Here is a 20,685-nt window from a genome sequence, read left to right as displayed (position 1 = left end):
ACTGGATTCTCAGGAACATGGTACGTGTAATTCGCCACAGAGACGTTCCGCGGGCCCAGCCTTAGTTTATTTGAACTTCTTGTCTGTTAACACTCATTTATTCCATCATAATGCCTATAGTTTTTTGTTTTTTTTGCAAGTATTCTGTGCAAAATGTTGTCATAGGACAAAGGGGGTACTTTGATTGAGAAATAAGAGAACGGTATTTCTCTGTAAAACTGGAGAATTTACTGGCAAACAAAAGTTGAAAGTTGAAACTGCCGCTCATACGATTGTTTTGTGCATTGCATTGTGGGATTTGAAGTCCTGTCGAGGAATGCAAAGACAGCGCCCGAGCGGAAAAGTTTCTCTAAGAAGTGTTTTTACTTCATTCTTACTGTGATTGGTTGTGTTTCTTCGCCAGACACAGAGGACAGTGATTTGCTTGACTCTAATTTATGTTCTGCTCTGTTGATGGTGTTCCTTTACAGGATTACATTTTGGTCACATTCAAGTATTTCAGTCGAAAGCAACATTATCAACATCCGTCATTGTTTTGACACAACTTTCAATTTGTGAAAACACCAGAAACGTGACTTTGGCAGTGTCTTTTGCTCCACACTGGCATCAGTAGTTGATGAGAACAACTTTTTCATGAATTATATGAAAAATGAAGTTATCGTCCTCAGAAGCTTTGAGCCTTCAGCATCAAAAGACAAGCTGAAAATAACATTTTTTATTGTTAAAAAGCATAAACAGGCTGGTAAACAGTCAGTGAATAAGTGTGCATTAATTCCCTATGACTTCGTTTAATTTTGGCTTCCTTTCAAATGTATCTTTAATATATAACTGTCCCTGACCCGTCCGCAGAAAACGAGCCGTGGGTGTTTTACCGTGGAGCTGAGTACCTGCTGGCCAAACAGCCTTTCGACTGGGACTCTGTTTCTCTGTCCTGTCAGATGATGGGAGCCTACCTGCTGTCCATTCACTCCAGAGAGGAAATGCACTTTGTCAAAGAGCGCCTACGGAGGGTTTGTTTATTCTTATCGAATTTTTCCTATCAGCAGCAACATTAAAAAAAAGCTATTTCTTCATAAACGCTCTTTCAAATGTTAATTTTCTTTTCTGTCCCCATTTGAAAACATATTCTCCTATTTGACAAAGATTACAAAATTCTCCCTAACATTGCATTGTCATTCCTGGCACGCAGAGGTGTTAATGCTTCTAGGCCCTGTTTACACGACAACGCTTTGCTTCTGTTGCCATTTTTGTTTCCAAAAACAAAAGTGGGCTATGGTGAAAAACACAAAGAGCTTTTTTCAACAATGAAAAGGGAGGATTTAACAGATCACAATATTTTACCTGTAAACACCCTGAGCTGCAGCTTGGAGCACATCCAACATAAACTTTGTAGACTGATAGGAGTGCCAAAATACTTGCAGATTAGTTTAAATCAAAATGGATTGTTTTTTGTAGAAGTTATGTATATACTGGTTTGTCAAATGATTGCTTTCATATGAGTGGATGGATTAGATAGGACATTCTTTCAGAAAAGCATGTGGTTTTTGGGTTTATGTACGAGATTGCACTTTGTGCCTTACAAGGTTAGATTAAATCTGAAAAATATTTACAACTTGAAACATTTCAATACATTTGTACTTTATATTGACAGGCGTAATCCTGCACCTATATGTCCTCCTATGTAATTATTTAAAGTTGTCGGGTGCTAGTGCTAATACTTGATCATAAGTGCAAATTGAGAGTCCTACAACACAAAAAATGGTGAAAAGCTTGTGGTTAATCTCAGTGGTTTGCATTGATTGAATGACACTGAAGGGCGGATTCACTAAGATGGTAATTCAGTTGCTTCCCAAAATCCTTTAGTGACGCAGTTTCCTCACCTGCTGTGCGGAATTCACTAAGATTGCAGAAATGATTAGTGCACGTGCAGAAGTAGTGCAGACCGCCCTTATTTAAATGAGTGTTTTGTACGTGTTGTGTTGAACGTGGAGGGTGAACATGACTCCGCGGAAGTGGAAAAAAAAAAAATTGAAGCAGCAGAATTGGAAGTGTTAGAGGAAACTGATAAAAAAAAATTATGAATTACAGCAGATAGATATTCTTTATTCATCCTGCAGTGGATGTGACTGTGAGTGACGGATGGGTGCATGTGTGTGGCTGATTGTGTGCGTGTGAGACAGTGATCCGCGAAGGCTAGATGTGCGGCTGATCGTGTGTGTGAGACAGTGACCCGCGGAGGAGAAATAGACGCACATCCAGCCTTTTCTCTCTCTCTCTCTCTCTCACACACACACACACAACTGGAGCCTTTTGTTAATTGTAAATGTACATTTCCTGCAGCGATGATCTCTGCGTGTGTGTTTGCACCTGCCTTTTAGTCGTACTATTTTCTGGTACTAAAACTATTACTGCAATCAGTTCCAGATTTCCTGAATCGCATTGCTCCCCCTCCTCCCATATTTTTGCTCCCCCTGGGAGATCCGCCTACTGTGTATATTCATTAGGGGGAAACGCGCTAAATGGATTGAGGGCGCATTGGGAAGCGCAGCGGCGGTGCACTCCTGATTCCCTGGGCTTTGTACTCTTTATTAGTGGAGTGACGTTTGCACGTTTTAATACCACTAAACCTTTAGTGAATCTGCCCCTGAGTGTAAAAAAGCAAACAAAGCTGTGCAGTTGTCTTTAGGAATTTAAAAATGAGCTTCATATTCAGACACTTTAAGCTCCAGTGCACCCGGAGTTTATGAGGTTTAGAAAAAAAGCTGTTGGACTTCTTACAGCAGTAAAAGAGACAAAATACCGTAAAAAAAAAATTTGAAGAGAGGGCGGCAATAAAATTATGAGGCAGAATATAGAGACGCTAACGTGCTTAATATTCTTTTTTATTGGTTTTGTTTCGTTAGCTGTCCCTGGGCCCGACTGATTGGTGGATTGGACTGTCCACCGGACAGCCAGGAGAGGAGGCCCGGTATGTATGTGTCACTGTGACATCATTTTTTTCAATTAATTCATGTGTCAAGAGATTTGGATTTTTGAATTAGTTTTTTCTGAAGCAGGTCCCTCGATTGTGCACGTGCATGCTTTTTTTGTTTCAATTAACAATTAAGACAGTCATTTTTCAAGTCTTTAAATAGTTTCATGGACCAACAAACACACAGGAATTACATATAAATGTGTATCTTTATTGTGAACCATGCATACAACAAGATTATATTAATCAACTCTCAAAAAACCAAAAGGATAATAAAACTGAAATGCAGAAATGTGATCTTCTTAAAACTGGTCCAATATGGACACATAACTAATCAAATCAATTAAACATTTTTAAACATTTCAAATCCTGTACATATTAAAAATCTGACTCTATCGGGAATAAATGTGAAGTGCAAAGGCAGCATTAGGAGCACAGATGGAAAAGGACAGAAAAATATACCCAATAACAACAAAAATACACACAAAAAAACTCCTAAAATACTCAAAGCAACAACAAAAGTATACAAAATGGCAACAAAAAATACACCAAATGAGTCCAGAGATACAAAACAACAAAGGAAATTTACAAAAACGACAGCAGAACATACATAATGACTGTAATAAAAGTTGCTCATCTGTACCAAAAGGAAACACCAAAGTAAAGAGGAAGAATAATTGACAGCATTATTATAGACTCTATAATAATGCGGTCAATTATTTCCTTAATAAAATAGAAAATTAATAATACAGAGAATTGGTTCTGTGAAGCTAGAACTTCTGAGTTAAATTTACTCTAAAACCTATATTTTATTTTACCTGTGAATGAATACAAACTACTATAGTCTAGTTTTTTGTTTATTTCCAATATGATGAGCTTATCAGTAAAATGAATTGTGGCTTAGATTAATGGAATAATAAAAAATGAAACATTGTGGATCATGAGGAAAGGCTTGTTTATGCAGAAATGTAATTTATAAGCTTGTGTTAAAAGTGATCTATTATATTTATGCGTATTTATAACCATTATCTGTATGTTGTATTCATGAGCAGGTGTGGGCAGCCACCTTAAATTGCCAGAATGCTTGTGGGAGTTAAGGACCTTGCTCAAGGGCCTACAGTGATGGTGGTTCACCCATCGCTCTAACCGTGATGTAATCACTGCCTGAAAGGCACCATAATGGGAACGAATGTGGTGTTTTTCCTAAACATCTGCCTGCAGACATTAAACAATGATTTAAACATTGCTCTGCTGTCCCTCAGACCGAGTTATTAAAGTGTTTTGTGTGTTTATAACCATTCAAGCTTTTCAACGTTTAAATTCACAAAAACAAAAAAAAACTGTAACTTAATCATCCTAAAGTGTCATTATCATAATCTTTATCCTTCATATAATTCAAACGCAGCAAACTCAGATTTAAGGCTAAAAACGCACGGGACAACGATTCAAATCTGACTTTTGTCATACTTCAAATTAAAGTCAGAGACTTCTTTTCCTCTTCTATGTTTGAATAATACAACTAATTATAACAACATTTACCATTGATATAGTTTGTATTTATTTAACTTTTGGTGAATTTATTGCAGGTGGAGCGACAAGACAGAGGTGGAATTTCAGAATTGGGCTGAAAGGAGCAATGCTGGTGTCCTCAGAAGAACCCGATTATGTACGACTATGTCTTCATTGTCAGGTGAGCACATGCACATGCACATGAGGGAAGACTTCCAGGTGTACATGGCAGCGCTGAGATTTGTGTGGTTTGTTGTAGGAAAGTGGTCGCTGAATCAATGCAGCGATCTCCATGGCTACGTGTGCAAAAGACGTACAGTGTCTGTGGTGGAGACGCCCAGGGAGCCGCACTACTTCGGAGGATGTCCAGAGAAATGGCTTTACTTTGGACACAAGGTACACCAAAACTCCTGCATACACACACACACACACACACACCTGCAGACAGACACAACAGGCGTGACATCATGACCCACTTCACAGCCACCAAAAAGCCAACAAAGTGCTTTTTAAATAGTAAAAAAAAGTTACAAAAAATGCCATGAATACTAGGGATGCACGATAATTGGATTTTGGTCAATATTTTACAGCACATTTTGACGATTACCAATATTTGACCTGAACCCTATAGAGAATCTATGTCCCAACCAAGTATTGAGTGCATAAAAATGTACATACTTTTCAGAAGCCTTACATTTTTGTTTAAAATATCCTTTTTTTTATTGATCTATGTAATATTCAAATTTTCCAAGATACTGAATTTTGAGTTTTCATTATTGGTAACCCATAATCATCAAAATGTCAAGAAATAAAGGCTTGAAATATTTAACTCTGTCATTAGCCTATATCATGTATAGGTCTGACTTTCTGAAATGAGTGACAAAAAATATTGAACATTTTCACGATATTCAAATTTTTTTTAGATGTACCTGTATAGAATATTCTGCAGACTCTTTATCATGTTGGCCCGCTGGCAAACGCAGACAGAAGACAAAGCCGAAAATTATGTAACATCATTATTTGTGCAAAATAAAAAAAATAAAACTTCTACTTACATTATTAAAACATGTCATATTTATTCATGGCCTGCTTGCCTTTTGTATTTGAGTGGTAAAAACAGCATCTTTACTAGGGGTGTCCTGATCCGATATTGATATCGGATATCAGTCCGATATCAGCCAGAAAATGAATATCGGATTTTGTCGGACTGCATCTAAAATTTCCGATATATATTGTATTATATTTATTAAATTGTAGAATACTGTAGTTATCATGTTGAAGGTTAAAATGTTTGTAACCAATTGGTTAATAATAAATGGGTCAGTTTTTCTCATACCTACTGTTGCTGACTATTGTTCTCTGTTTGAGTAACATCACTTGATCAAACCTTTTCTAACATTCCACACTATAAAATAAGTAATAAAAGTATGTATGATTCGTGCTGATATCTTATCGGATCGATATCGGCATCGACCAGTACTCAAGGCTGCAATATCGGCATCGTATCGGAAGTGAAAAAGTTGTATCGGGACATCCCTAATCTTTACAAGATCCAAGCATTCTGTGTCACAGCTACTGTATATATGAGGAAAAACATTCAGTTGTTTGGAAATCAGTAAATTTGGATTTGATTTGATTTATTTATTTTTGAACATGTAAAAACCAAAACAATACAGATAAAATAAAAGGAATGTCACAAAACAATGTTTCCAAAACAACTAAAAAACACAAAGTAAGAAGATTTCAGTAAAACATTTACACGTTCAAAAAAAGGAGTAGGATGTCTGACTTATAATAATAATGATAATAACAATTGAGCGCCTCTTATTTACTGTACATTGATTACCAGGCACTCCTGCGGTCTGCTCAACACACACAAGATGGCAACGCGTAGTCGTGCCTTTCCATGGGCAATGCAGTGTCTATGTATATGATGTCTATGGGTTGATCAAGGAAGTAAAGACTCTTATTTTATTGGTTAATTATATTGGTGCAATGACCGATGTGCTAAAACCATTATCGGGCAATAGAGATAACATGCCAATAGTATCGTGCATTACTAATAAATGCAGAGTAGAGATGTGTTTTTAAAGTGTGAAACATTTATCAGTGTTGATGATACAGTGTTGTCGACTGTTCTCCTTCATGTCTCAGTGTCTGCTGCTTCACCTTCCTGACGGTCCCAAAGAGGGAAAGAGTTGGAAAGATGCTCAGTCCATTTGCTCCACTTTTGGCGGCTCGCTGGTTGCTATAGAAGACGAGATCGAACAAGGTAAGTTTGTTTTATTTAATACAATTTGTTAAATCCTAACAAAAATCCATTGTCGCTCAACTGTTAATTTTAATACTGTGGTCGTGCAATCCGTCCCGTAGCGTACATCACCATGTTACTCCATGGCAGCTCTGTAGGCGTGTGGATTGGTCTGAGGGATGATGATACAATGAGGTGGAACAATGGCAAGCAACTCAGCTATACCAACTGGTCCCCAGTCGAACCAAAGGACTATCACATGGTAAGATCCAGTTAGATTACAGCACAAATTCACATTAAGTTCAACATCTCATCTTCAATCAATGAGTCAAATGTTATTTATGTACAGTAGCACCTTTCGGACAAATTCAATTGTAGGTCAAAGTGCTTCAGAGAAATTTGCAAACGTGATTGACAAAATGTATAAAAAGGTTTAGAGATTAATGCACACAGAAGTCATTTCATAAAATAATTAAAAATATGACAAAAAAAACGAAAGATTCAGAGATAAAAATAATAATAATAATAATAATAATAATAATAATAATAATTAAAAAAACAAAGCAGAGAAGGGACAAATTTTCAAAATATAAAACATTAAAATGAGCATAAAAATGTTAAAAGTTAAGTCATTAAGCACGACATAAAAGCCAGACTGAATAAACAGGTTTTTAACTTTAGTTTTTAGCGCTTTTTTGGATTGAAAGGAATCACTTTTAGGTTTTTGAGTGTCCCCCCTTTTTGTTATATGTTATACAGCACCTTGTTTGTACAAAAAATTCCAATAATTATTCCTATAATAAAGCGTTATGTTGAAAATCTGCCTTTGATTTCTCCTACAGACAAGTTGAAAAATGTATTAAAAATCCTAATCCGTTTCTATTATTGTTATTTTTGACAGTTGTACCAAACAGTGGTTGAAATGTAATTCTTTATACATTGAACATGTGAATTCCCAGGAGAACGAGTGCCTCAGTGGATTTATGGATGAACCACTTTGCACCGTTTTGTCCAACAACCACAACTTCTACCTCACGGGGAAATGGTACGATGAGAAGTGCAGCGAGAGCGTGTACGGCTTTGTCTGCCAAAAACCTCAAGGTAACATTCCCTCTGTGTTTTTATTACACTGTCATGAAGTGAATGGTTTCGAGCTGTGTTTCCGTGAAATTCCTGAAATTATAAAATAATCTTTGAATTTGAGCAGGACAACACTGGCCAAAGAAAAGGAGATAACACGATCCATAAAATCACTTTGTATATTTATTAGATATCGAAAATCCAGTTGAGCTCGCAGGAGAAATAAAAAAAAATCACAGAGAAATCATTAATCATCGTGTATACTACCAACCAATTCAGTTGTATCTTTTTAAAATGCTAATTATTGCAAGAAATCCGAATTTTTTTTAAACTTTTCTTCTTAAAGTATTCCACAAAATTTCCCTAAATAAATAGAAATGAATCACAAAATGAAGAAACATGAAAGTGAAGATCCTGTTAGGACTAATATCTGTCACTTATTGCTTAGATATTGCCTGTGCCTTGTTAGTTTACATATCATTTATGGGTGGAAGTACAAATTAGGGCACATTAATGATAAAATGATTTCCTGCTTAAAATCTGTGGCCCACTTGAGATCAAACTGGTTTTTGTTTTTTTGCTTGAACTAAAATTAGTTTGACAGCGACAACGAGACATTTAATAAAATTTATTTAATGCAATATAATCAAATGTATTATTAAAAATAACATTTTTATGCTTTATTTTGAAATCCTAAATTATTTTTTTGTGTCAAAAAAAAATAGATATATATTAATAGAAAATACATCAGTATGAGCCTATTCTTACCCATATCAGTCATGATTATATCTACACACACAGCTACTCCTAAGGTCAAGTCCAATTAGCTAACATACATGCTAGCAGAGTATAGTAGTATTTTGTAGCACCTTTATTAAATAAATTTTAAAAAAGCCTGTTTTTTAACTCATTGATATATAAATCCATCGACTCATGCTCCTCTTTTGTTGTTCCAGATATATCCAAACCTCCGTCCCACTCTTATCACCACCCGCTCCCTGAACATATTGAGTACAGGAGCCGCAGCTACAGAGTGGTATCTGGCAACATGAGCTGGTACGACGCCATGCATATGTGCATAGAGAATGATTCTGACCTAGTGAGCGTTACAGATGCCTACCACCAGGCTTTCCTTACTGTCCTTGTCAACAGATTGGCAGCTCCTCACTGGATTGGACTGTACAGTCAGGATGTACGTATCCTCTCGTACAACTGTTAACTTTTTTTATTAACAGGTCACAGCTGTTTAAGTCAGGGGTTCTCAACCTTGGGGCCGTGAGACACTGGGAGGGGGTTGCCAGATGCCTTTAAGAAACTAAGATTTTTTTTTTTTTTTTTTTACAAAACCATTTTTCATCACTTTTTCTTGCCATGTTTTTGCTCCTTTTGATGCGCTTTTACATAACCTGCATTTCTGCCATTTTTCCATCAAATTTCAATGCCTTTTTTGCACATTTATTCCACTTTCAAGACATTTTTGGCACTTATAAACCCTTTCCACCACTTTTCCAACCTAATGTCACTTATGTTGACCCATTATTGTCACTTTTACCCTCCCCTCCATTCCATTTCTGCCACTTTTAAGCCAATATTGACACTTTGAACCCTTTTTTACCACTTTTTCTGTCTGTTTTTGGCCACTTTAATTTGTAATTTTTAACCAATTTCTGTGTTTTTTAAAAAATCTCATTTCACCACCTTTTCCGCCATTTTTGGTCACGTTTAACCCATTTTATTTCTTTAAGATTACTATATACATTACTATGGTGGCACATTCATTAGTCATTTATAGGATAAACCCCTTGAGATGAACCATCTCGTTTTCAAGGGGGTCCATAGTAGCATTCAAACAAAAAAGAGTTGCACAAGACAGAAGCAGCTCTACATGCATTTCACAGAATACAAACAATAATACATAAAGGCAAACATTACAGTATATTACAAACCTTTCGTACACAGACACATCAATCACACCCACATCATACACACAAACACACAGGGCTCTGAACTGTCGAAGGTCATATAAGTTTTAACATTTCAGAAATAAACTAAATAAACAAATATAAGGTATGAGCAAGAAAACCCAAAAACAGTTAGATACAATTTGAAGGTATTGCACAAGAGCATTCTTAAACATATTAAGGGAGGTTGTAGAGCGGATATAGGAAGGAAGATCATTCCAATCAGAGGTGGCTTTATATTTAAATGAAAGTTTGCCAATTACTTTTCTGGTCCTAGGAACAATAAAGAATGTTTGTGAGATGTCTAAAATTATAGGAAGATCTAAAAGGAATTAAATATTGTTTCAAATAGTCAGGATAACTAAAATGAATGGATTTAAAAATTAAAAATAACCAGTTAAGTTGTCGTCTAGAGGAAGGAGTAAGCCAGGCCACGCAAATAACACTAAACCTCGTGGATAACAGTGGATATTATTCAGATAAATAAATAAATGTGGTTATCACAGATTCATAGAACAATGGAAAATCATTTTGCTGACTTTATGGATGGACCTCAAAAAGCTCTGCCCTTTATTCACTGTTCATGTCTGTGTCCAACATAGTGAGGGTCCCTGGTCTCTGGCACCTTTATTTTGGGGTCACGGGCTGAAAAGGTTGAGAACCACTGGTTTAAGTGACTTAGCTTAGTGGCTGACCCACCTTTGGCTTTGCTGTGTTTCAGAGTGGAATCAATTATCAGTGGTCAGATGGCAGTGACACCGTGTACACCCACTGGGATGCAGTAGAGGATGATGAGCACTTTGTGACGGGAGAGTGCGTATACATGGACGTGAACGGAGGCTGGCGCAGAGCCGACTGCGAAACGACGCTACCTGGAGCATTATGTCACATTCCTCCACCAAGTCAGTGCTGCTACTGCTACTGCTAGTCTGCTACTGCATTGGATTTCCTCAAATCATAACAAAACACGTCTTTTTTTTTTTCTTTTTTAACCTTTTTGTTTTTGTCTCACAGGCAGTAAACCATTAAACTCATACGAGCTTGCTTGTCCATCGACGTGGGTTAAATTTGGACAAAGATGCTACAACTTTGAGCCAATGGTGGAGAAGCTTACATTTGAAGAGTCCAGAGAATTCTGCAGGCATACAGGTGGCCCATTCAACACATGTTTCACTTATAGTTATTCTTCTCAATGTTGAGTAAAATCTCAACACTTTGCACCGATAAAATAATAGGAACAGCAGTGAAATGTTTTACAACGATTTTGTATTTCGTTTTTACGGAAGCGTTTTCTTGAAGAAAAAGAAAAATATTTTTCTGAATAATTTATTTTTGAAAGTGTCTATTTGTACGATTGCCATTCGGACAACCTCCGGTGCTATTGGTACGTTTACCGAAGTACATGTACGTAGCGTCTTAGGGTTACAGTTAGGTTATAACCCTATATAACCATGACCTAAACAGGCCAATGAGAGGCGCTGCGTATGAATAGAATGTCGGTATTTTGATAAGGCAACTGTACAGATAGCCACTACCTTTATTTTTTTTGGTGGTATTTTTTTCCTGTTTTTTGGACAAATTTTTCTTCTTCTTTTCTTCGGAGTGATTTTTTTCTGTTTTTCTGAGTAATTTTTTTTGTTTTTGCCTGCTAATTTTTTTCTGAATTATCAAGATACTTAGAAATCGCGCGAGAACATCCATCTTGTGGCCCCTCCTTGCTGCATGCTTCAACTTTCTACCCATTCCGGGTCAATTTTTAAAGTATTTTCAGCAGTCTCCTGATCGTATCTTGAGCGACCACGTAGCCAACCTGAAGGTACTTAAAATGCATCATTTTTTATCCATGGAACATGTCACATCTGTCTGACTGATCCTGGAGAAATGTTGCTATGTCTTGCAGGTCTGAATGAGCGTAAAGTTGATAGACTAATTGTAATTGTTTTAAACCAAGTTGGAAGTACATTTTTATCAAATTAAACAAGCCTGCCATGTTTGCTCTCAATGAAGAAATAAATGTATATTTGTTTCAAATGCCCTCTAAGCTCAGGAAAAAATAGGTCAAAAACGGAAAAGAATTTGATCGAAAAACAGGAAAAAAATACTCCAAAAAACAGAAGAAAATTTGTCGAATATACATAGTAATAAAAAATTAATTATTCAGAAAAACCTGATTTTTTTTTCTCAAGTGAATGCAATATGCTTCTGTTTGATTGATATAAATTTACTGTAAGTAAATAATTATCATCATTATTAGGGTTTTTAAGTACTTCAGTTGTAGTCCCGCTAATAGACAAACACATACATAGACACTGGTGAAAATAACGTTTTTTTTGGGAAAGACAATTTTATATAGATATACTGTTAATCTACAACCAATCAGCACAATAAAATGCCTTTTCCTCCATGGTTTTGTCATGTTAACGTCGCTCTGCAGTCAACACCTCAGATGTCCTCACCATTGAGAGCGAGACTGAGAACCGTTTTGTCCTGGAGCAGCTGTGGTCGTTGGGCTTCCTGCACCGAACCCTGTGGTTAGGAATGTACTTCAACATTGACAGTAAGAGATGCTTTTTTTCTGATGCACACATCAGACAATCACTATTGACTTTTTAATGGTAATATTTCACCTGAATGAATGTGCCTTTAGCTGACTCCATGTCCTGGGTGGATGGGACCCCTATTGACTACACCAACTGGCCGGGCAGGGCCCCGGACCCCAGCGCCCTCACTGCAGACACTTGTGTTGCGAGAAGGGCTGTCGATGGTTCCTGGCTTTTGTCAGAGTGCAATGAAAAGCTGGGATTCATTTGCAAAACCATCTCAGGTGAAGAAAATCTCTCATTAAAACCCAGTCCTGCTGAAATACTAATGACTAAGGACGGTTTTAGCTTTAGGTTTATTTTTGGGTCAGGATGTCTTACATGTCAATTAAATCAATGTACTACATATTAGGGCTGGGCAATATATCCAGATATAAGATATATATCGATATAGGCAATATTGTCATTTTTTTATATCGCCTCAATAGAAAACTCGATACATGTTTTTTTTATAGCTTATTTTGTATTAAAATACACGTTTTAGGAGTCACTGATTTTGCTACTTTTCAGAACAGCGTGAAAAGTAGATTTCAGAGAGAATTAAATAATTCAGAATTAAAGTGTTCTGCTTCGTGTTTAGATGGAATTAGTAATTCCCGAATTGAGGTTTACATAGAAAACCGGTTTATTCAGCTTTATTCAATTCCGCTTTAGGTCTGGGGGTTGGGAAGGCTCTGATTGGACAGGGGGAAAACGTGACATATCATGTCTATCGGGAAAAACACTCAATAAACCTCTTATTGTCGGCTGTAACACAGAACACACATAAGAACTGTTTTCACTTTTCTTTTGATTGTAGTTTTGAAGCAGCAGCTCAAAAGGAACACACGGTTTCAGTTTGGACCGCGGAGCATAAGAGAGATAGGAACTAATCACCGTTAAATAAAGCCCAGTAAAACTCTGGAAAACATTCACCACTAATAAATATTAGCTCCCTGGTAAAGATAGTAGCTCTAACAACTGGTAAAATGATAAACTTGGTGATATTACAGCCTGTGCAGCAGTACTGGGACACATTTACTCCACCTCCGGGTCCTAGTGCCAACCGTTCGGTGAAGCCTGTTCCGTTTACCGCGTTTACCGATGTTCGTGTGTGTTTAATAAGTCTGTGTGTGTCTGTGTGAAAGTCTGCATGTTTACGCCTCCGTCCATCCACTCTTTTTATTATATCCATGTCTTTTAAGGCTCTTATTAAATAGCCTTGGCTGGAGTTCAGACCACCGCCATCTTGCATTATGTCATCATCGCGGTAAATCGTGCATGCGCAGAACGACCGGAATTAACTTAAAGGGGAATTAAGTCTTCACGAGAATTATCTAATTTGGAATTAAAATTGGAATAAACCAGCTACTTAATTCAGATTTAAGTTTAATTCGGATTTAAATCAGCATTAGGAATTAAGTGTTTACAAGGTCAGTTTAAAGAGGAATTAACTTTTATTCTGCTTTAAAGAGGAATTAAAGCTCCAATGTGGCATTTTGCGTCAGCAAATTTAACTCAAATTGTTTTTCTGGTAAGACTTTATTTCAATTCAAAATATGGAGATCGCCACTTTGAGAAAAAATATCTAGATATGAGTTTTGGTCCATATCGCCCAGCCCTACTACATTTGAAGAAGAAATAAAACACATTCATTATCACATGCCAAATTCCAGCAAGTTGATTTTGTCTTTTTTTTTTTTTTTTTAAATAATATCCTATGGTTTAATTTACTCAGACAATTTTTTTCAGCAATCAGTAGATGCCTCTGAGGAAGACTGACAGTTGGCAGTCAAAAAATATCAGGAGATCAAAGTACATTTCCTGAAAAAAGTTGTCTGAATAAATGGAACCTTAACATATTCTCACATGTTGATGTGTTTTTACACTGATCAGCCTACCTTAGCATTATAGCTAACACTGCTATCTAAACGTCCTCTAGTCATCCATCCATGCATCCATCCATTCATCCATCCACCAAGTAGTAGGAAGGATATGCTTTTGTCCTGATTCGATTTTATCACAATACTTGAGTGTCTATTCCATTTTTTACTTTGATTCTGTTATGAAAGTGATTTGATTGATTTCTCATTTTCCTCATCTAAACCCAAATGCTGACTCGTACTCTTCTAGAAATAAGAAATCTATAAATCATTTGGTGTGATATTTACTTCAAATACATAACACTACATGTTGTGCTAACCTCTGACCACTTATTCAGAGATGATATGAATAAAAAAATAGAATGAAAAAGCATCAATTCTGGAATGTATATATATATATATATATATATTTTTTTTAAACATAGTCATCAAAAAAATATTGTTATATCATGACTGGACATTTTTCCCCATCCTTACCAAGTAACCACTACAATTCCAACCCGTTAATAGTTAATTAGAACACATTAAACTTTTATTTTGCACAATATACAAATTTCTAAACGCATAACATTTTGTTGTTTTTTTGAGAAATCTCAAGCTGCAATTTTAGCATTGAACCCCTATTATAATCTCTAACCATAATTTAAGATTGTATAGCGCATTTAACTGTTAAAAAAAGCAATTAAAACATCAAACAGGGTTTAAAATCAACAATAAAAACATTAATAAAATGATTAAAAATCTGTCTCAGTCATAAGCAGTAGAGAAAAAGTGGGCCTTTACCTCGGATTTAAAAATGTTCATAGTAGCTATTTTATTTCCCCTAAAATATTATTGTGATGGAAGTTTGTTTTGTTTTTAGCTAAATCTTATTATCTATTATATACGTTTATCAGATGCTACAGTTGGTAAACATTGTTAACAGCAATAAAAAGTATAATATCTATCTACCAGTTGCTGCTTAGCATGTTCAGGTAAATGTTTTTTGGAAATGGATAAAAATTAAAACAAAAGCTTAAAATATGTAGAAATTACAAGGAAAAAATCATGGATGAATTTGCTTTGAAGGATTTTTGGATATTCTGTGCTAATTTTCTAATGTTTTTCTTGTTGCAGATATAGTTCCTGAAGTGGAAGTGGAACCACTAAATGGTAAAGTGTTTAAAAGCAAGATTTAAGGTCTCCTATGTGTCCATTACTTCTAACTGTAGTGTTGTTGCGGTCTAGGTTCAAACGTTCTTATATCGTCTTGTTGTTCTCCAGGTTTACATCATGGCGTCATCACCGCTGCGGTGCTGGTGGCCGTAGTGATCTTCGTCCTGCTGGCAGGGGTGACGTGGTTTCTCTATAAAAGGAACGCTGCACGTTTCCGTGGCCTCGGCACCGCTTATTACAGACAAACTAGTTCCCAGGCTACAGACTCTGATGGAAACGTGCTGATCACTGACCTCGAGGTTCACTCAGGAGAATAGCACACACCAGTTATTCCCTCCCCTCTTTTTAGGCCGGGCTACAGGACTCAAAACGCCCTCACTTTGTTCTTCTTCTTCTTCTTCTTGTTTTGTACACTAGTTAAAATCGCTATTCCTCTGTTATTCGGTAACGGATCGGGTTGAAATTTGGTAGGTATAATCCTTTTTGATTTGGGGCCCCAATAGAAAAAAAACCAAAGGTCGATTTCTCATTTATTTGCGAGTCAAATGTTATGACGGTTGATGGTACCGAATCTTTGGCACACATGGGGCCCATTACCCCGTACGGGGGCACCAGGGGGACCCATTTTTCAAATGACTATTAGTTCTCGTTAGATCAGAATGCAGTTTGGTATGAATACTCTATGAATGAATATGATGAGACACTCGGAGACCTTTTTTTGAAATAGGGTATGGGCCCCGGTGCCCACCCCCATTTCCGGTAATTTCCAAAATTATGGGAACATAGTCGTGTGATACATCGTTTCAAGGGTAATTTAGGCAATTTCCATTAAAGTAGTTTTCTCATTTATTTGTGAGTCATATATTGCGACAGTTGGTGGTACCAATTCATTGACACATACCAATATATGAATGGGGCCCATTGCTCCATATGGGCCATGGGGCTCCCGGGGGCCCATTCTTCAATGGACTACTCCTCCGATAGTGCTCGCTGAATCGGGCTCTAATTTGACATGGATGGGGGCCCGGGGGCGCACCCTCTTTTCCGGTCATTTCTGAGATTATCAGAACATAGTCGTGTGATATATCGTTTCAAAGGCAATTTAACGTAGATTAACATTTGTACGTCGCACAATTTAATTTGTTTTACTTGGTGGAACAGAGTCATTTGACTGAATTCTCGGGAAGGTGGTACATGCTATTCGGCGTGGAGACGTTCTGCGGGTCCGGCCGTAGTTCATCTACCAACATTGTTTTTATGTTTGTTTTTAATCATCATCCCAGTATTAGTTGTGAAAAGCTGTGAGACAGACTCCTCAGGACAAATCTTTCCAACATATTTGTTCATTCTAGTGATAAAAAGTGGGATGAAGATTTAAAAGGTACGTCATTCAAATGCCACATGTTTGAGGTTAAATGAAATATGTGAGAGAGATCATATAAGGTGTGGTGCAAATCGTCACCCTCATACCAAAGGGCCAACAGTCATTGTTTGGCCATTTTGAGATTTTATGCCTACTCATGTATTTTTGTATTGTAGAAAATCTTACATTTAATTTTCGAAATTATTTTTTAAAAAAAAAAGTAAAAATATGAGTCAGGCATAAAATCTCAAAATTTTAATGTTATTTAATATGGTATGAAATGTTGTCATGCTGTTTAACATCTGTTAACAGGGAAAGTCTTCATGCCTGTAGGCAGTAGTGTGTTGCACAGGTACACATTATTAGATTGTTTGATGCATAGGATATGGGGCGACGATGGTAAAGTTGCGCCTGCTAAAAAAAAAAAGCAACATTTAAACAAACCACATTAAAAAAAATAAATAAATACTTTTGACCAGATTTACAGCAATATTAGTGAAATAAATGTAAATGTTAAATATTAAATCTAAATGTTAAATCTGAATGTTAAATGAAAATGTTAAACGTAAAATATAAATGTAAAATTTAAATCTAAATGTTAAAATGTTGAAACTAAATATTTAGCTAATATGCAAATTCCCCAGATGCACCAAAATAAAAGCTTATTGACTCGAACAAGCGCTAAATCTGTCAAAAGTACATTAAAAAATCACATTTCTTGGTAAATGTTGCTGTTTATTTAAGCATGCACAACTTTAAATGTAGAAGTTAAATCTAAATATCATGGGTGAAACTAAATATTTAGCTTATATGCAAATTCACCAGAAGTACCAAAATAAAAGCTCATTAACGAGAACAGGCACTAAATCTGGTCAAAAGTAACGTAAAAAAATAAATTCACATACCTTTTTTCAACATGGTTTGTTTAAATGTTGCGAAAAGTTGCTGTTTATTAAGCATGCGCAACTTTTAAATGCAGAAGTGTAAATCTAAATATCATAGGTGAGACTAAATATTTAGCTAATTTCACCAGAAGTACCAAATAAAAGCTCATTGACACGAACGAGCACTAAAAATGGCAAAAGTAACGAAAAAAAAAAAAAATCACATACCTTTTTTCAACGTGGTTTTGTTAAATGTTGCGAAAAGTTGCTGTGTATTTAAGCATGTGCAACTTACAATCGGCGCCCCATAATAAGGTTGCAAAACAGAGCCTTAGAAACCAGGATTCACTTTTGCATTATGAAAACTGAGTTTTTATTTTTGATAAAAACTGCTTTTCCTGTTCCTCTTCTGGCCACATTTGATTTTCAAACCCACTTGCTTATTAAAAGTATGTAAATGGGGACATTCAACTGGTTCACCTATTTTATAATGTGGCTTAGCAGTTATTGGGAGGTAGCAGGGTTGAGTAAGAATGACTTTTCTTTCTTTTTATGTCAAAAACAGAGAAAAGGGAATACAGGGGTTTTATACCTCCACCCATATGCAAGCGTTTTGTCAGTATTACGTTAAAATGTCAAATGTTTACTTGTATACATGCTGTAAAATGTTTTTGATTTTTGGGAAATATCTAATGATGTGTGAGGTCTGACTCATGCTTGGACTTATTTTTTGGTCTGCTGATGTAAAACCAGTAAAGGGACGTCATTTTTTTAGAGTTGTTAATTGTGTTTGGGGTCATTCTTCACTCGATGGCATTCATTTGCACACACTTCTCTGGTTTGATTTAATTTAGTAAATGATGAATAAAGTTAGTCTTACAGTTGTTTGACCTAATAAGCCTTTTCACGCTCTTGCTCTGGTTCATGTTTCGTTCCGCATTAGGTCAAAGGTCAAGAGGTATATACTCGCCATGGCTGACAGAGTAGGAAGTGAGTCTGACAGATTTTGATTATTTTTGCCATTTGAGCGTTGAATCCTTATAAGATTTTTTGCGCAAACGTGTCATCATCAGTCTCCAAGGCGGAAAGACGGAGTTTGCTGCTAAAGCTAATGCTGCTAAAGCTTATGCTGCACACAAGCTCAAAATTCTGTTTTTTGCCTGACAGTAAATCCAGGTTACAGTCACATTTTGTTAACATAAATCAGCTGATCAGTGCTGTTTCACTTAATCAGAATCAGAAAATACTTCATTAAACACCGAGGGATTTAATAATGTATTAGTATATAAACGGCAAAGAGCAGTGTATTAACAGTGTAACACAAATGATGATAATTACACACATACAGAAAAAAGGAGCTAGACTACACAAAGAAAATGTGCAAATTAAATTGCCCCGTCCATCTTATGCACTTCCTTTATATTTGTACATTTAAATAATATAATAGCTTAATAAAAAAATAATCATATGGACCTGGTTAATGAATGGTGTACCTCATAAATGTACTTTTCAAAGTGAGAACTCTTACTGTAATACTGCCTGGTGTCATGTAATGGCTAGTTTATATACATGTACAGTACATTAAAGATTTATTTTTTTTTTTTTAAAGATTAAATCAGGGTACATGTCTGTGATATGGATCAATTGTTTGTCATAAACACAAGATTAGATCAAGTCAAGGAATAGGCAATACAGTATATTATGTTCTTTTCTGTGTATTTTCACCATCTCACAGTACCACTACCATTAATGTACAGTATGTTTAGTTATAATTAATAATTAAACAATATAATATATATTTATATTTATCAATTTTATGCACACATTCAGCTACCCATTGATTATGCCAGGCCATAATCGACTTAAATGCGACCTCCTCGTACATTACAAATAAAAGTGCAAATACCATTGAAACTTGTTCGTTGAAGAAGCCGGTGTCATGTACTGAGTTCACATCGTACTGAGATTGTATATGTGCGCTACCGAAAAAGAATCTTTGCTAAAAAGAAATAATAATTCATTTTGTTTTCAAAGTGAACGGACACATGTTTTTATTTGTTTATTGGATTATGTTAGGGTTATAAGGTTATAATCTTGTCACGGTCTGAATTTACCTCCGTACTGAGATAATAACCATAACCATAACAATAAACAAATAAAACACGTGTCCGTTCACTTTGAAAACAAAAAGACTTACATTTTGAGCAAAATTCATTTTTCGGCAGTGCGCATGCGCATACACTCATTACACGAACAGCGTCGTGTTTACGTTTATATCCCTTTTGACCTATGACACCCGCCCCGCCCGGTCGCGCATGGCACTTCCAGAGTGTGAAAAGGCTTATTTTTTTCAAACACAATATGTCATAAAATGAACATATTCTTCTTTTTTTCAATCAAATGTAATGTTCTTCTCTTTTTCACTAAAATCTAAAACCTCTGACTCACCACAAACAAATATCCTGTTTTTGTTGTTGTTGTTGTTACTTGTTGTGGAGGATGACGATGACGATGATGACAATGCATGATGATGATGAGGATGATGATGATGATGATGATGGAGGGTAGGGAGGGAGGGGCATCTGACAGAAGCCGAGCCCATGCGATGTGTTTGACGGAAACAACCGAGTGGGGCGTGAGGCCAGCCGGGACTGGAGCAGGCTTTTCTGGGAATGTGGAGCAAGGGAGGATTCAGGCTTTGTAATTAAAACAGAAAGAAAGGAATCAACAAAACTGCACCACCAAAATAAAAGTGCAAACATAAACATATAAGAGTAGCCATAATTCAAGCAAACCTGTTAACCCCATCTTTCAGTTTTTTAGTAGCACAATGTTTTAATTTCAGCCTTGTATACCTTATGTTGTTGCTTTCAAATTCAGGTGGGTTTTATTTTGTCAGTTGGACTACTATTTTCATATACCCTTTCTGCTGAAATCATTTCGGTCTTTCTGCGCGTGTGTCTGCAGACAAGAGGGAGGGGCAAGCTACACACTTAGCAGTCAGGTGTGTCTTTGTTCCTTAATTGTTTTTTCATACTAAAGGAGTGTC

General features: G+C 36.2%; 1 protein-coding gene across 2 annotated transcripts in view; it reads left to right on the top strand.

Moving 5' to 3' along the window:
- The window catches only part of pla2r1 (phospholipase A2 receptor 1), a 35,404-nt gene extending 18,157 nt beyond the window's left edge, over positions 1-17,247 (top strand). For both annotated transcript variants that reach the window (XM_028472873.1, XM_028472882.1), the window contains 14 exons: positions 850-1,010; positions 2,904-2,968; positions 4,558-4,661; positions 4,740-4,876; positions 6,635-6,752; positions 6,854-6,993; positions 7,691-7,832; positions 8,768-9,003; positions 10,494-10,674; positions 10,787-10,921; positions 12,207-12,329; positions 12,420-12,596; positions 15,351-15,386; positions 15,498-17,247. In XM_028472873.1, coding sequence (XP_028328674.1) covers positions 850-1,010; positions 2,904-2,968; positions 4,558-4,661; positions 4,740-4,876; positions 6,635-6,752; positions 6,854-6,993; positions 7,691-7,832; positions 8,768-9,003; positions 10,494-10,674; positions 10,787-10,921; positions 12,207-12,329; positions 12,420-12,596; positions 15,351-15,386; positions 15,498-15,706 — 1,964 coding nt within the window. In that variant the 3' untranslated portion in view covers positions 15,707-17,247. The remainder of the gene's footprint in view (positions 1-849; positions 1,011-2,903; positions 2,969-4,557; positions 4,662-4,739; positions 4,877-6,634; positions 6,753-6,853; positions 6,994-7,690; positions 7,833-8,767; positions 9,004-10,493; positions 10,675-10,786; positions 10,922-12,206; positions 12,330-12,419; positions 12,597-15,350; positions 15,387-15,497) is intronic.
- The last annotated feature ends 3,438 nt before the right edge of the window (positions 17,248-20,685 follow it).

Source organism: Gouania willdenowi, chromosome 3 (genome assembly GCF_900634775.1).
Source record: "Gouania willdenowi chromosome 3, fGouWil2.1, whole genome shotgun sequence".
Classification (NCBI taxonomy): Eukaryota; Metazoa; Chordata; class Actinopteri; order Blenniiformes; family Gobiesocidae; genus Gouania; species Gouania willdenowi.
Note: the sequence above shows the minus strand (reverse complement) of the source record. Positions and strands in the feature narration are given on the sequence as shown.